Source organism: Ciconia boyciana, chromosome 1, assembly GCF_034638445.1.
Source record: "Ciconia boyciana chromosome 1, ASM3463844v1, whole genome shotgun sequence".
Taxonomy (NCBI): domain Eukaryota; kingdom Metazoa; phylum Chordata; class Aves; order Ciconiiformes; family Ciconiidae; genus Ciconia; species Ciconia boyciana.
In genome coordinates, this window is record NC_132934.1 from 151,765,625 (window position 1) to 151,779,025 (window position 13,401).

At 36.6% G+C, this 13,401-nt stretch overlaps 1 protein-coding gene across 1 annotated transcript in view; it reads left to right on the top strand.

Annotated features, from left to right (window-relative positions):
• Positions 1-13,401, top strand: part of GCC2 (GRIP and coiled-coil domain containing 2) — a 31,894-nt gene that overhangs the window by 1,411 nt on the left and 17,082 nt on the right. The window contains exons 2-11 of the mRNA XM_072849786.1: positions 1,671-1,733; positions 2,385-2,469; positions 3,553-3,620; positions 4,440-4,544; positions 5,358-7,847; positions 8,547-8,616; positions 9,324-9,424; positions 9,503-9,601; positions 11,551-11,670; positions 13,079-13,243. Coding sequence (XP_072705887.1) covers positions 1,671-1,733; positions 2,385-2,469; positions 3,553-3,620; positions 4,440-4,544; positions 5,358-7,847; positions 8,547-8,616; positions 9,324-9,424; positions 9,503-9,601; positions 11,551-11,670; positions 13,079-13,243 — 3,366 coding nt within the window. The remainder of the gene's footprint in view (positions 1-1,670; positions 1,734-2,384; positions 2,470-3,552; positions 3,621-4,439; positions 4,545-5,357; positions 7,848-8,546; positions 8,617-9,323; positions 9,425-9,502; positions 9,602-11,550; positions 11,671-13,078; positions 13,244-13,401) is intronic.

Genomic DNA, 13,401 nt, shown 5'->3' on the forward strand with positions numbered 1-13,401 from the left:
GGGTTTCTTAGTAACCATCTTCCTCGTTGTTCTTGTAATTCAAATGGGTGAAACCCTCTACATGAGCTGCTTGTGGTTTCTGGTACCAGAACAGCAAAACTGAATGCATCGTCTTAACCTGATACGTGGTTCTGCCTCTGTGCGTATTAGCTTAAAGGAGAGTAAAAGTAATGTGTAGGTTCATCTGGCCTTACTGTAGTATGGAGAGACGTGTGCTATCATTTTCTAAACAGTACATACAATTTGTTGTACGTAATTATACTGTGTAAGCATACTGCTTGTAGTGACAGTGTTTTGCTAATTGCAGTGCTGAAATATTAAGAATGTAAATGTTGACAAAGTTTTGCATACCAAGAAAATCTGATTTTTCTTAATTGCCATATTTATGTTTAACGGGCGTATTATTTTCTAAGTTTGCTGTTGCCATCTCAAAAAAACTGTAGCCCATGTGATACAGAGGGAGATAACTGTAACCGCCTTTGTCCTTGGTCTGTACTTGAACTCATATTTCTAATGATGGCCTTTCTTGTTATCTGTGTCAGCTGTTCTCTCTAAATTGTTAGTCAGTGATTCTCCATTCTGGTAGTGCTTAGATCCAGTTTGTTTCTTCCTTAGTTTCTATTATAAGGGGGTTTTTGTCAGAGCAGAGTAGCAAAATAAAAGTGAAGGTATGTGTGTATACATATACATACACATGTAGATATATAAAAATACAAATATTTATATATACACCCCTTCGCTTTATACACACACACACACACTAGTGTGAAGGAAGAAGGAGGGCAAAGGTCAAAGCTTGGAAATGCTACCCTTAAGATATTGGAAGTGTCTGTTCCATTTTCCTTTGCCCCATCTTATTTATGTATGTTTCATCATGTTTCCAATTATAGGTTAAGCATACCTCATATAAACCACTGCAAAGTAACATAGAGTCTCCCAGATAAGATCTGTAGAAGTTTACAGGAGAAGGCATTATGCATGGATGTTAGGAATAGAGAGCCCAGAATTTGCAGAGTCTTTTCAAATATGTTTGTCAGGCCAGCACTTTTAGTGATAACCAGTGTGGTTAAAAAAAAAAAAAAAAAAAGTGTGGGGGTTTATATTTTGTTTAAAAGAGCCCTGGCTTTGCAGAGTCTTTTCAAATATATTTGTTAGGCTGACAATTTTAGTGATAACCAGTGTGTTTAAGAAAGAAAGAAAAAACAGTTGAGGGGTATATGTGGTTCAAAAGTTCCCAAAGTTTAACTGCTACTTCTCTACAGGTTTTTTTTTCATTCGTGCTTTTTTTTTAATGAGTCTTTTAAGAACAAGATAGTGAGTCACACTTTTGTAACCTCTTGTAAATAAAATTATGTTTTAGTACTGTATCAATTCTAGATGTCAATTCAGTAATGGAGTCATAAGATCATACTGGTTTGGAAATCAGGAGTTTTCTATTCTGCTGTTGTATTGAACTAACCACAATAGAGCTCTGTCGATTTTTTTTTTTTTTTTTTTTTTTTTTTCCCCATTGTCCTTCTGACTTAGTTCTACAAATATATTTCTAATTTTTTTTCTTGAGCTCCCACTATATTCAGTTATTCTCAGTGTTTGCAGACTTTCAGTTAGTTCCTTCAGTAGTCTACATTAAAAAGTTCAGTTATCGCAGGTTGTGCTTTATTTTGTTGTAGGTACAAGATGCTGGGCAAGAGATGGTGGCGTCTTCTGTCACACCAGGATCAGGCAAATCAAAGGTGATCAGACCTCACAAATCTAACTTATTTGAATAGCAGTAGTTGAAAGGGTTACAGCTTAGCATGCAAGCTGTGACTAAGAGGAAGACATAAAAGTATTTTTAAACCATTTTCTGTCTTCAAGATTTCTTGAAAAATTGATTTGCAAGCAGTAGGCTAAGGTGTTTTGGAAACATGGGAGAAAAAACCTCTTATTGCTATCTTCACTTCCTGTCATAATACTTGATAAAATATTAGTAGAATCTCATTCTGTTAGTGGTCTGTTTCATAATGTACACAGACTTCTTTGCATATGTTGGAAGTAAACTTAAACAATGTCAATGTTAGCATGCTATTTTCAAAACGTTGTTCAAATTATATTACTGAATTGTAACCCTTCCCAACTGAGTTTTCCTTTCTAACTGATGCTGCCCAGTTGTGTGCTCTAGAATGATTTCAGAAATGTACAGAATTAGGAGTAGTTTCTGTTATTGCACTTGAAATAACATAATTGGATAACAGAACAGCAGTACTTCGGTATTGCAAATGTGTGGTAAGACAATTTCTTGCCCTAAAATTTAGCTTCTTGGAAGTCAGATGCTAAAATGTCCTTTTTTCTGTTTACCTCTGGGCTAGAGGAAGCTAGTTTCTGTAATGTGTATTTTTTTACAGCTGGACACATTGCCCAAAGAAGATCTCATCAAGTTTGCAAAAAAACAAGTGATGCTTATACAGAAAGTGAAGTCAAGATGCACAGGTACCTTACTGGAAAGAGAACAATTTCTGCCTTAATGCTTGGTACTATCTGACTTTTCCCAGTATCACTGCATATTTTTGCTAGGTAGATTTAAATTCTAGGCAAATATCCTAGATTTTTTTTTTTTCCTGCGATTTCACTAGTTTTTGTGGGAGGATAAGGACTGACATCCTTAGAGCAAGGGAGGGAAGAAAAAGAAGCATTGCTTCTTTCAGGTATCACATTAATTTTGATCTGGCAGAGTGGCATAATGGAACAATGTAGATTGTGCAAGAGTTGAAGTGGGACTTGTCATTGTCTGTTCCCCATATCATATCGGTTGCAGCATAGCTGTTGCTTTTCAGGAAGCAGATGGGAGGGGGAATGTCTCTGATAGAATTTGCATAATTAGTACTATTGTAGAGTACAGTGGCTTCTTTAAAATAGTTAGCTACTTTATATTTGATCATTTGCTTCTTTAAAAAGAAATTGTAGAATATACCAGACAAAATTTTGTGTTAAATACCTAAAAGTATCTTGTGTAAATCTATGCTCTTGTGCTGTCCCTCTCCTCTCTGCTGTTCCATTTCCTCCAGTGGCCCACTTCTTGGACTGGTGTCACTTCCCCTTGTTTGGAGTTACAGTTATGCTGACTGCTGGTAGTTGCCCAGCAAAACAATAAGGACAGGGATGGGCTATACTAGGCTTTTCATCAGTGGGGTTATTTATAAGATACTGTTCTTTTACCTGCTGCCTGTTTTTAGAGAACCAGTAGGAACTATCTTTTCTCTGGCTTAAATTGATGATGAAATAGAAGGTAAGACATTCATCAAAAAAATTTGTATCTGTTGTCCCTCCACCCAAACAAGGAAGCTTTGCTTCCTCAGGAAACCATGCTAAATGTCAGGACTGGACAATTAGTACTGAATGCTTGTTGTCTTTCCATTAGCCCTTTATATCACTCAGTAACAAAGAAAGAGTGATGAAGTAAAAGACATCTCTGATTTGAATAGGAGTATTGTTAGGCACTGGATTTACTAGTAATTTGCTACAGTGATGGAGCATCAATTTATGCTGTGAAATTTCTATACTTCTATTTTTAAGAACTAGAGAAAGAGATTGAAGAACTCAGATCTAAAGCAGCTACTGGAGGAGCTGATGATATTATTCAGGTAGGAATATGTAATGGGTTTCTAATTATTATATAATGTTAGCTGAAATAAATCTACAGAAATAATTTGTGGTAAATAGTAAGTAGCTTTAAAAATGTTATTCAGATTGAATGTAATCAGTCTTCATGAATTCAGGACACTTCCTAAAACCTGTTTTTTCTTCCTCCCCCCACGTCTTTACTCCACTTTTCAGAAAACACTATCAGTTCTGTGAGGAATAGTACAATTTCCTCAGCAAGACTTTTTCCTTGTGTAGTTGGTTAGACAGGCTTTTGTTTATTTCAGAATGACCACTGCAGGAAGACTTCAGCCATGTAGAAAACTTCTGAGACAGTCTTTTGATGAGATCAGAAACACATAATTAAAGTTGCATGTCACAAGGAATACTTTTAGGAAAGTAACTGGAATTTTTTTAAGTGGCAAGAACAGCTGTCTTTCTCAAAGTAAGGGTCATAGACAGCATATGAAAGTGAAAGTTGGTAGTGACGAGGAATTTATCAACTGGAAATTTGTTTTTAATACTTTGGATGGAGATTTCTTTACTACAGAAGGGGATCTCCTCCGCCACACCTGGTGATAAAAAATTAGCTCATCAGAAATACGATTTTGAACAAAACCTATTACTCAACATCATTGTTTTAGTCTACCTATTCCATATCTGTCATATTTGCATTGAAAGTAACTTTTTAAATCAGACTGATCTGTTTAATTGACAAAAAAGTCATGACCAGTATGTGAGTTCCTATGGTTTGCAAAAATCGTTCAGGCTTCCATTGTTAAGAAACTCTTCTTTTAGTGATCTTTCTCCCTTAAAATTAGGCTCTCACAGAAAGACTGGATGTTGTACTTCTGGAAAAAGCTGAAAGTCAGCAGCAATGCGTAGCTCTGAAAAAAGAAAACATTCAAAGAAAGCAAGAAGCAGAGGTACTGAAATGAGCAATAGAACATTACTAAAATATTTAAGAGTTATGTTTATCTTTATTTTGTAGTTTTGCTTGTTGTGTATTTAACTTTCATTTTAATCTTTTTCTTCACTTACCTTAAAAGGTAAGTGTTCTGTTTTACCTTAAAAAAAAAAAAATCTAAAGGCTTCATATGTTAAAGCATATTTTCTCTTTACCCTCTCATTTAGAGTTTTTATAGGACTGACAATAAATATAAAATTCTTATATGTACCGGCTAGATCCACAGCTGTTGAAAAAGAATTCAGTCTGTCCATTAGTAGCCAACATATGTGATGGCTTTAATCAGTCAGTTCTGTCTTTCCATGGGAAATATGAGATTTACATTCAGATATTCATAAGAAGGAGCCTGTCAGCCAAGGCATCTAAATTATGTCAGTAATCTCAATTAATAATAAAGTGAAGAGTGAATTGCTTGCATTTGATGAACATTGTTATATTCCAGATACTTGAATATTTGATGCACTAAAAGTAATTTGGTCTTTAATACATTATCAGAATAGTTGCTAAAGCTGAAATCTATCATGACCGTTTTGTGAAATTATGCTGATAAACATGATTGAAGACTTAGTTTTCCTTTATCATTCTGAAAACATTTTTGTACTCTCTGCAGTGTCTTCTGAATTGAGTTGTCCTAACATAGTTAGATATTTAAAATTATAGCAATGTCTAAAACTAAGGACTCCTAAATGTTCTAATTCATTACTGTAAACAGTTTATTTGGAAATTCTGTGTGCTAAATTACTAGTATTTAATAACTTGCATGTTTGTTTAGGCTGCAGTGGCTAAGACAGAAGAATTGCAGAAGCAACTGGAGCAATCAAGTATTGAGTCTCTGAAAGAAATAAAAGCTCTGAAGAGTGAATTAGCAAATGCACAATGCAAACACAATGAGGACTTAACAAAGCTGAAAATAGAATTAGAGGAACAAGTGACGAAACAAATGGAGCTGGTGGAACAGGTTGAACGTCACAGTGATAGTCAAAAAGAAGTTAAAAGATTACAAGATGATGTCCAAAGAATTAAATCTACTTATGAGGAGCAAATTCTCAGTCTGAGCAAGCAGTTGGAAACTGTGAATGAAGACAAAAACAAAGAAGTGACAAATCTGCAAGAAACTATTAAAAGCAACTCGCAGTGTTACTATAATGAAATCAATAATCTGAATGAAGAGCTTAAAAAATTAAAAATTGCCCATCAGGAAGAGGTGTCAGAGTTGATGCACCGGATTGAGATATCATCTAAAGAAAATGAAGAAAAGCAAAATCAGATAAATCAGTTACAGCACAATTTGGCAGAGGAGAGCTTAATAAAAGAGAAAAATGCGAAGAATGAAAGGTGTGCTCATACTGACCAGCATGAATATGACTTGGAGCAGCTGAGAGAGGTCTTAAATAAAAATGTAGAAAGCAAGATGGATGTTGTAGATACACAAGAAGAACCTTGTGTAGAAGCAAAAATGGAAGAAAAGGTTAGGCACCTGGAGCATAGCTTAGAAGAGCTCCAGTCCCAACATAGTATATTAAAGGATGAGTTAACTTACATGAGTAATGTTAAACTAAAACTGGAAGAGGAAATCCATCACATAAAGGATGAGTACTTTCATGAGCGGGAAGACTTGGAGTTTAAGATAAATGAATTGCAGCTTACGAAAGAAGATTACTGTTGTGTAATCGAAAAACTAAAATTGGAGCTTCAAGCAGCAAGACAGCACTGTGAAACCGCTGTAAAAGAGCATAAGTTAGAAACTCAGACTCTGAAAGAACAACATAAGAGAGAAATTTCTGAACTGAATGAAACTTTATTATCTGGTTCTGAAAAAGAAAAGATGGCATTAGTTTTTGAAATGCAGGAACTTAGAGAACAGCTTGAAAAGCTAATTCAGGAGAAAGAAGAAGCAGTGTCCAATTACAACAGCCTGAGAGAAACAATGGAAGCTCTACAGACTGAACTAGGGGAATCTGCTGGAAAGATCAGCCAGGAGTTTGAATCAATGAGACAACAGCAAGCTTCTGATGTCAGTGAACTGCAACAGAAACTCCGAGCTGCTTTCAATGAAAAGGATGTTCTTCTTGAAACTGTGAATCACCTCCAGGAAGAAACAGAAAAATTGTCATCTAATCTGCTAGAGATAGAAGAACTTAAATGTAAAATTGTTAGTCTGCAGGAGGAGAATAACACAATAGCAAGCTCCATCAACCAAAAAGAGACTGCTATGAAGGAACTGGAAGAGAAGATCATTGCTCTCACTGATCAAAACAAGGATATTTTAAATGAAGTAAAATGCTTGGGTGAAGAGAGAGAAACCCTTCAGGAAAGGTGCAAGCAAGAACAAGGAAAAGTTCAGGAACTTCAGCAAGAAGTAGATGATGTTAACCAGCACAATAGTGACCTGAAGAAAAAAGTGGAGGAATTAACAGAGAGACTGAACGAAGCTTTAACTAGGAAGAGTGAAAATGCTCAGACGCTAGAGGAACTGGAAAACCAGATTGAATCTCTGGTGCATGAAAGAGAGAACCTTTCATCTGAAGCATGTACTCTTCGTGAGGAAAATAAGAAAATCATTCAGGAAAAAGGTGAATTAAGTGAAAAGCTGGAAAGGATTACATCTGAAAAAGACGGTTGGTTAGTGTTGAAAGAGCAGTCTGAAAACTTAGAAAAGAAACTACAAATTATGTCTGCAGAAAAAGACCATATATCAACGTTACTTGAAAGTGAACAAGCGCACAGATCCCTTGTAAGAACTCAGCTGTACTGCTTACTTGAGCAAGTGGGGTCCAGCGTTTCAGATTCTAATGAAGAATATGATTCTCTTAACTTGTTACAAATTGCAAACGAATGCTTGGCAAAAATGAAAGAAGAGCAGTGCCTTGCTCTACAGAATGAGGAGAAAGTTCTTCATTTGCAGCGGGAAGTTGAGAGACTAGAGGAAGAAAGTGCAGCTCAATATGCAGAACATAGATCCCTGATGCAGGATTTTGAAAAAGAAAAGGATCTCCTGAGAGAAGAATTGGAAGGAGTGTTGTCTGAAAAAGAAGCACTTCAACATGATATCCAGGAGCTGAAGAATGCTAGTGAAAAAACAAGGATTGAAAATCAGGATCTTTTAGCTAATATTGAAGAGATCACTCAAAAACTTGCTTTTTATGAAAGTCAAATACAAGAACAGCAAAAAGGATCAGAAAAGCAAGACGACTTAAATTTCATGCTGGAACAAAAGGAAACTGAACTTAGAAATGTGAAAGACGAACTGAGTTCTCTAAAGGTTATATTTTGTTATTGAAGTATACAGACTAAACCTCTAAAGTCTTCAGAATTAAGGTTCAAAAAATACTTTCAATTCTCTCTTTTCTTTTTTTTTTCTCCCCCCCCCCCCCCCCCCCCCCCGGCCTCAAAGTGAGTTTCCCTTCTAGAAAGCACATGTTTCTGAGTTTCCTAGCACCTCAGAATCCCCTCCCTCCCCCCAGGAAAAAAACACCCGAACAAAACCAATCATAATGCTATTTTGACAAAAGTTGTTTGTATTTGAACCTCTCTTCCTATCAATACCCCCCAAAGTGATCATTTAACTATATGGACTAACTGACCTCATAATCTTTCACCTCTAACTTTCTATGACTCCATCTCAAACAAAACTCCTGCTTGATCTGCATTAGCTGCTCCGAACTTCAGGTCCTGGGAATTGATGGTTGTGTAAAACTGACAGCTGCAGAATTAATGGTCTCCCATTTTTTGTCCTTGGACAGGATGGAGAGCAGCTGTTAAAAGGTTGGAATGTTTTCCTTTCAACATAAGTATGCTTTTCAGTTACCAAGTTGATATGAAATTGCACATAAAGACTTTCTTGGAAGTAAGAACATAGACACAGTCCAGTTGTAGCTGAAACTTCTGGTGGCTTGTTAAGGGAAAAACAGATATCACAAAAATTTTTGTAATACTTATTATATCTTTGTTTATAATACAGAATTTAATGGAGACATCGACTGCGAAAACTGATCAACAGTCTTCAGTAGCAGAGCTTCAAGAAAAAATTGGTATCTTTCTCGCTGTTCTCTTATGTAAACAGTTTGGGGGTTTTGGATTGTTAGTTTTTCTTTCTCTGCATAATTGTCCTGTATTTCCTACAAGCTAAGGAAGGTGGGGAAGTAGATATCAACGCAACTTCCTATAATATTCCTTCCATTAGGGATTTAAAATATTGTTAGTAATCTTAAGTTGGTTATCATTTGATATTTCTTAAAGTTTTTTTCTTCCTGTGTACATTTGGCTATAAACAGTGTCGTGGATTTCATCTTTATTTTTTAAATATGGGAAATAATTGTGTCAATAAGGCTGCCAAGAGGGGAGCCCTAAGGCTGCCAAGAGGGGAGAAGAGCAACACTTTGCCAAAACTACGGTTGCCTCATTGTAGTTATGCCAATACATTTGAAAGAAAATGGTTCCAAGTTGTTACAGCTGTATGTAGAAGTAGACAGGAATATGGCTTTTGACGTTAACTGTGATGGAAGCCTCTGAAACAGAGTAAGATTGTCCCTAAGCTGTCTGTGTGGCTGGATATTTTAGCTTCAAATTAAATTTAAATGCTTAACTGAACAAAACATTTGAACATCCCCCCCAGCTTTATATTTTGTTTTGTTTCAAGGTCATGCTGGTATTTGTGTTCTAGTTGAATTTCATTTCATTTAATTTATTGGGGGAGAGGGGAGGCGTATTTTTTCACTTTCTTACTTATTTATTTTAGGAAGGCTGGAAAAAGAATCTGCAGAAAAAGGAGAGAAGCTAAATAAAATTAAGGTTGTTGCTGTGAAAGCAAAGAAAGAATTAGATGCCAGCCGAAAAGAGGTACCCTGACTGCTTCTTAATATGAAGAACATTTTGCATGTGGGGTTCTGTTTTAATGACACACTTCTTTGTAATAAGATGCAGACTCTGAGGGAAGAATTGGAGTTGGTTCGATCAGAAAAAGATCAGTTGTCTGCTTCAATGAAAGATGTCATTCAAGGAGCTGAAAGTTATAAGGTAAGAATAGTACTGTCCTGGTTTCGGCTGGGATAGAGTTAATTTTCTTCCTAGTAGCTGATATAGTGCTGTGTTTTGGATTTAGCATCAGAATAATGTGATACCACACTGATGTTTTAGTTGTTGCTAAGTACTGCTTATACTAGTCAAGGACTTTTCAGTTTCCCATGCTCTGCACAAGAAGCTGGGAGGGGGCACAGCCAGGACAGCTGACCCCAGCTGGCCAAAGGGCTATTCCATACCATGTGACGTCATGCTCAGTATATACACTGGGGGGAGTTGGCTGGGGGGCAGCAATTGCTGCTTGGGGACAGGCTGGGCATTAGTCAGTAGGTGGTAGGCACTTGCATTGTGCATTGCTTGTTTTGTACATTCTTTTATCATTGTTGTTATTATTATCATTGTTATTGTTGTTATTATTTTCTCTTCCTCTGCTGTCCTATTAAACTGTCTATCTCAGCCCATGGATTTTACTTTTTTTTCTGATTCTCTCCCCCATCCCACAGCAAGGAGGCAGGGGGGAGAGTGAGCAAGCAGCTGTGTGGTGCTTAGTTGCTGACTGCGTTTAAACCATGACAAATACTGTATTTACAAAAGGCAGTTAACTGTCAGAAAATACTTTGCTTTTGAAGCCTAGCCTGGATATATATTGCTGTTTACTTGCATAAGTACATTTGGCAAAAGAAATTATGTCAGTGCAGTTGAGTACCCAAATCAAGAAATGTAAGGTTCTAGTTACAGAACTGTGTGGCTGCTGTCAGAAGAAAATAAGGCACTTCCTTTCTACTGGATGGTATTTTTAAACCTTTTAAATCTAGCATCATACATATCAAACAATGTGTCACTGAGGCAAAACATAAATCCTCATTAATTCTTCAAAGTACATTAAATTGGGGATCAATTAGAAAGTCCTTAATTGATAAAGACATAAACTAACAATTTCCTGGGAGTGGGTCCTCTTGGAGCACATCTCTGGGCACATGAAACAGAAGGAGGTTACTGGGGACAGGCAGCATCAATTCACCAAGAGTAAATTGTGTCTAATTAATCTGATTGCCTGCCATGATAAAACAGTTGGAGTTGTGGGTGAGAGGAGAACAGCGGATGTCACTTATCTTGACTTTAGGAAGGTTTTTGATGCTCTCTCACAAGGAGGCTCAGGGGAGACCTTATCGCTCTCTACAGCTACCTGTAGTGAGGTGGGTGTTGGTCTCTTTTCCCAAGTGCCAAGCGACAGGACAAGAGGAAACAGCCTCAAGTTGCACCAGGGGAGGTTTAGATTGGATATTAGGAAAAATTTCTTCACCAGAAGCGTTGTCAAGCATTGGAACAGGCTGCCCAGGGAAGTCGTTGAGCCACCATCCCTGGAGGTATTTAAAAGATGTGTAGGTGTGGCACTTAGGGACGTGGTTTAGTGGTGGACTTGGCAGTGTTAGATTTACGGTTGAACTTGATGATTTTAAAGGTCTTTTCCAACCTAAATGATTCTATGAGAGACAATAGTCCTAAATTGAAATGAGAGATTTCAACTGGATACATGGATAAACATTTTTACCCTATGAGGATGGTCAAGCTTTGGAACAGGTTGCCCAGAGGTGTAGTACCATCTCCATCCTTGGAGGCAGGTCCTTGGAAAGACCTGACTGGACAAAGCTCTGAGCAACCTGGTCTGATCTCACTGCTGACCCAGCTTTAAGCAGGAGGTTGAATGTAGACCTCCTGAAGTCTCTTCCAACCTGAATTATTCTAGAATTTCATGAACTGAAAAGGGTTTCTCCCAGAGCTTGTAATGGAACAATAGCTTTAATTTCATTCTGATATTTCTGACATTGCAGTGAGACAACTTATATGCTGAATTATTAGGAAGATCAGTAAGTGTCTGAGGTATAGAATGTGCTTATGCAATGTATATTGTAAAAAATGATGGTTTTGTGTTTGTACGTGTTAAGAATCTTTTGATGGAATACGATAAGCAAGGAGAACAGCTGGATTCTGAAAAAGGCAGAGCAAATAATCTTGAACGTCAGATAGATGACCTCACAAGACAGCTACAGGTGACATCCCAGCAGGTCAGTTCTGTATGTGTGTCTGATCTATTGATAATTACAGTAAAAATTATTTTACCTATTGAGCTTAAGTTTTATTCATCTGATTGTTAATATGTATAGCTTCAAAACCTAAGTGCATTTTGGATAGTGACTTGAAATTCAGGGGTTTTTTTAAACATCTGATATCTTATCTGGGCCGTGATAAAGTTAAATATATCTAGAATATCTGGCCTTTTCAATAGAAAGGGTTTAATTTACCCCAGGTCAACTCACAGAAAAGAGCAGGTGATCAACTCTGGCTTCAGTTTGGACATACAACTCTGCTGCATATACCAAATATAAAAACGAAGTATCAAACTTGCACTATTTCTCTGATTTCACACCTGCACTTCTCATGAAGTACAGTAACCTTTAAGTGTTACATTTTTTTTCTTCTGTTTGTTAGACAAAATGTGGTTTTGTTATTTAATCAACAGAGTGTTTAAACATACTGAATTAATTATGATTTTTTGCATCTTTCACAAGGATAAGACTTTAGGATGCATTGTGGAGTACTGTAGTGGTATTCAGAAGAGTCTAACATGGTAATTAAGCAGCTGTGAGACACATTTTTGCAAAGCTAACTGAAATGGGTTTGGGATTTAGGATTTAAACTCCCAGGCCCCATACATAATTACACTGGAGATCCACCTAGGCCACTGTTTCCTTATAAACGAAGCTAGTAGTGAATGCATAGGAAGAAATGACAAATAGTAGCATATATTCTGCTTATTATGCAGGTATTGATTTATTCAAGTTTGTTACAAAGTATTTTGTAACTAAAAACACTGTTCACATAATTGGCAGCTTCTTTCACTTACACTTCATTCTTGATCTGCACAACAGAGACTGAGATAAAACATTGAAGATTTCAGAACGAAATCTGTTAAAATCATTGCAAAAATAGCCTAGATACAGGAGGAGTTCTTACTATGTACTAATGTGATCTCATTGAAGACTTGGTGGTGCTGCAGTTAAATGTTTTTTAGGAATTAACAGTATGATCATTTATTTATAAATACAGCAGCTATATTTGAAGTGGGGCAATAAGTACTCGAACCTTGCATATTGTGGGAAGAAGGTGATTCTTGCAGAAAGCATAAATGTTGGGGTATTTTTTTCAGATTTCTTGTAATTCTAGCCATCTTACAGAAAGCTGGGCAAATGAACTCTGAACAAAATAATCAAATTGTGCTAGTGACTTTAACTTAGCCTATTTCTTAATCTGGTTTAAAACAATTAAAATGGACAAGACTCATCTTTAGGAGTGCTGTTTGTAAGGGAGTTGGATAGAAATCAGTGTTTGTTTTTTAAATACAGACAATATCTTATCTGTCAATCGCATGCAAATTCAGCTTACATTTATATCTTTCCATTGTGATCATTTCAGCATGATCAGTTACACTCTGCTAATGAAGACCTCCTCGCTCGTGTTGAAACACTGCAACATAATGCTAAGCTGCTGGAAGCTCAGATACTGGAGATACAAAGAGCTAAGGCAAAGGCTGACAAAGAACTAGAAACTGAAAAGCTTCTAAAAGAACAGAAAACAAAGGTAGTACTCTGTAGAGATAGCCAATGGGCTGAAGCATTACTTTCACTGGATGCGACTTCTGTTAGACCTTTGTAAATTGTGTTGTTATAGAACAAGTTCCATACTTTCTTTTCTTGTTACTTGACTCACTCTTTTTTTAAAGGCTTGGTCTGTTCATT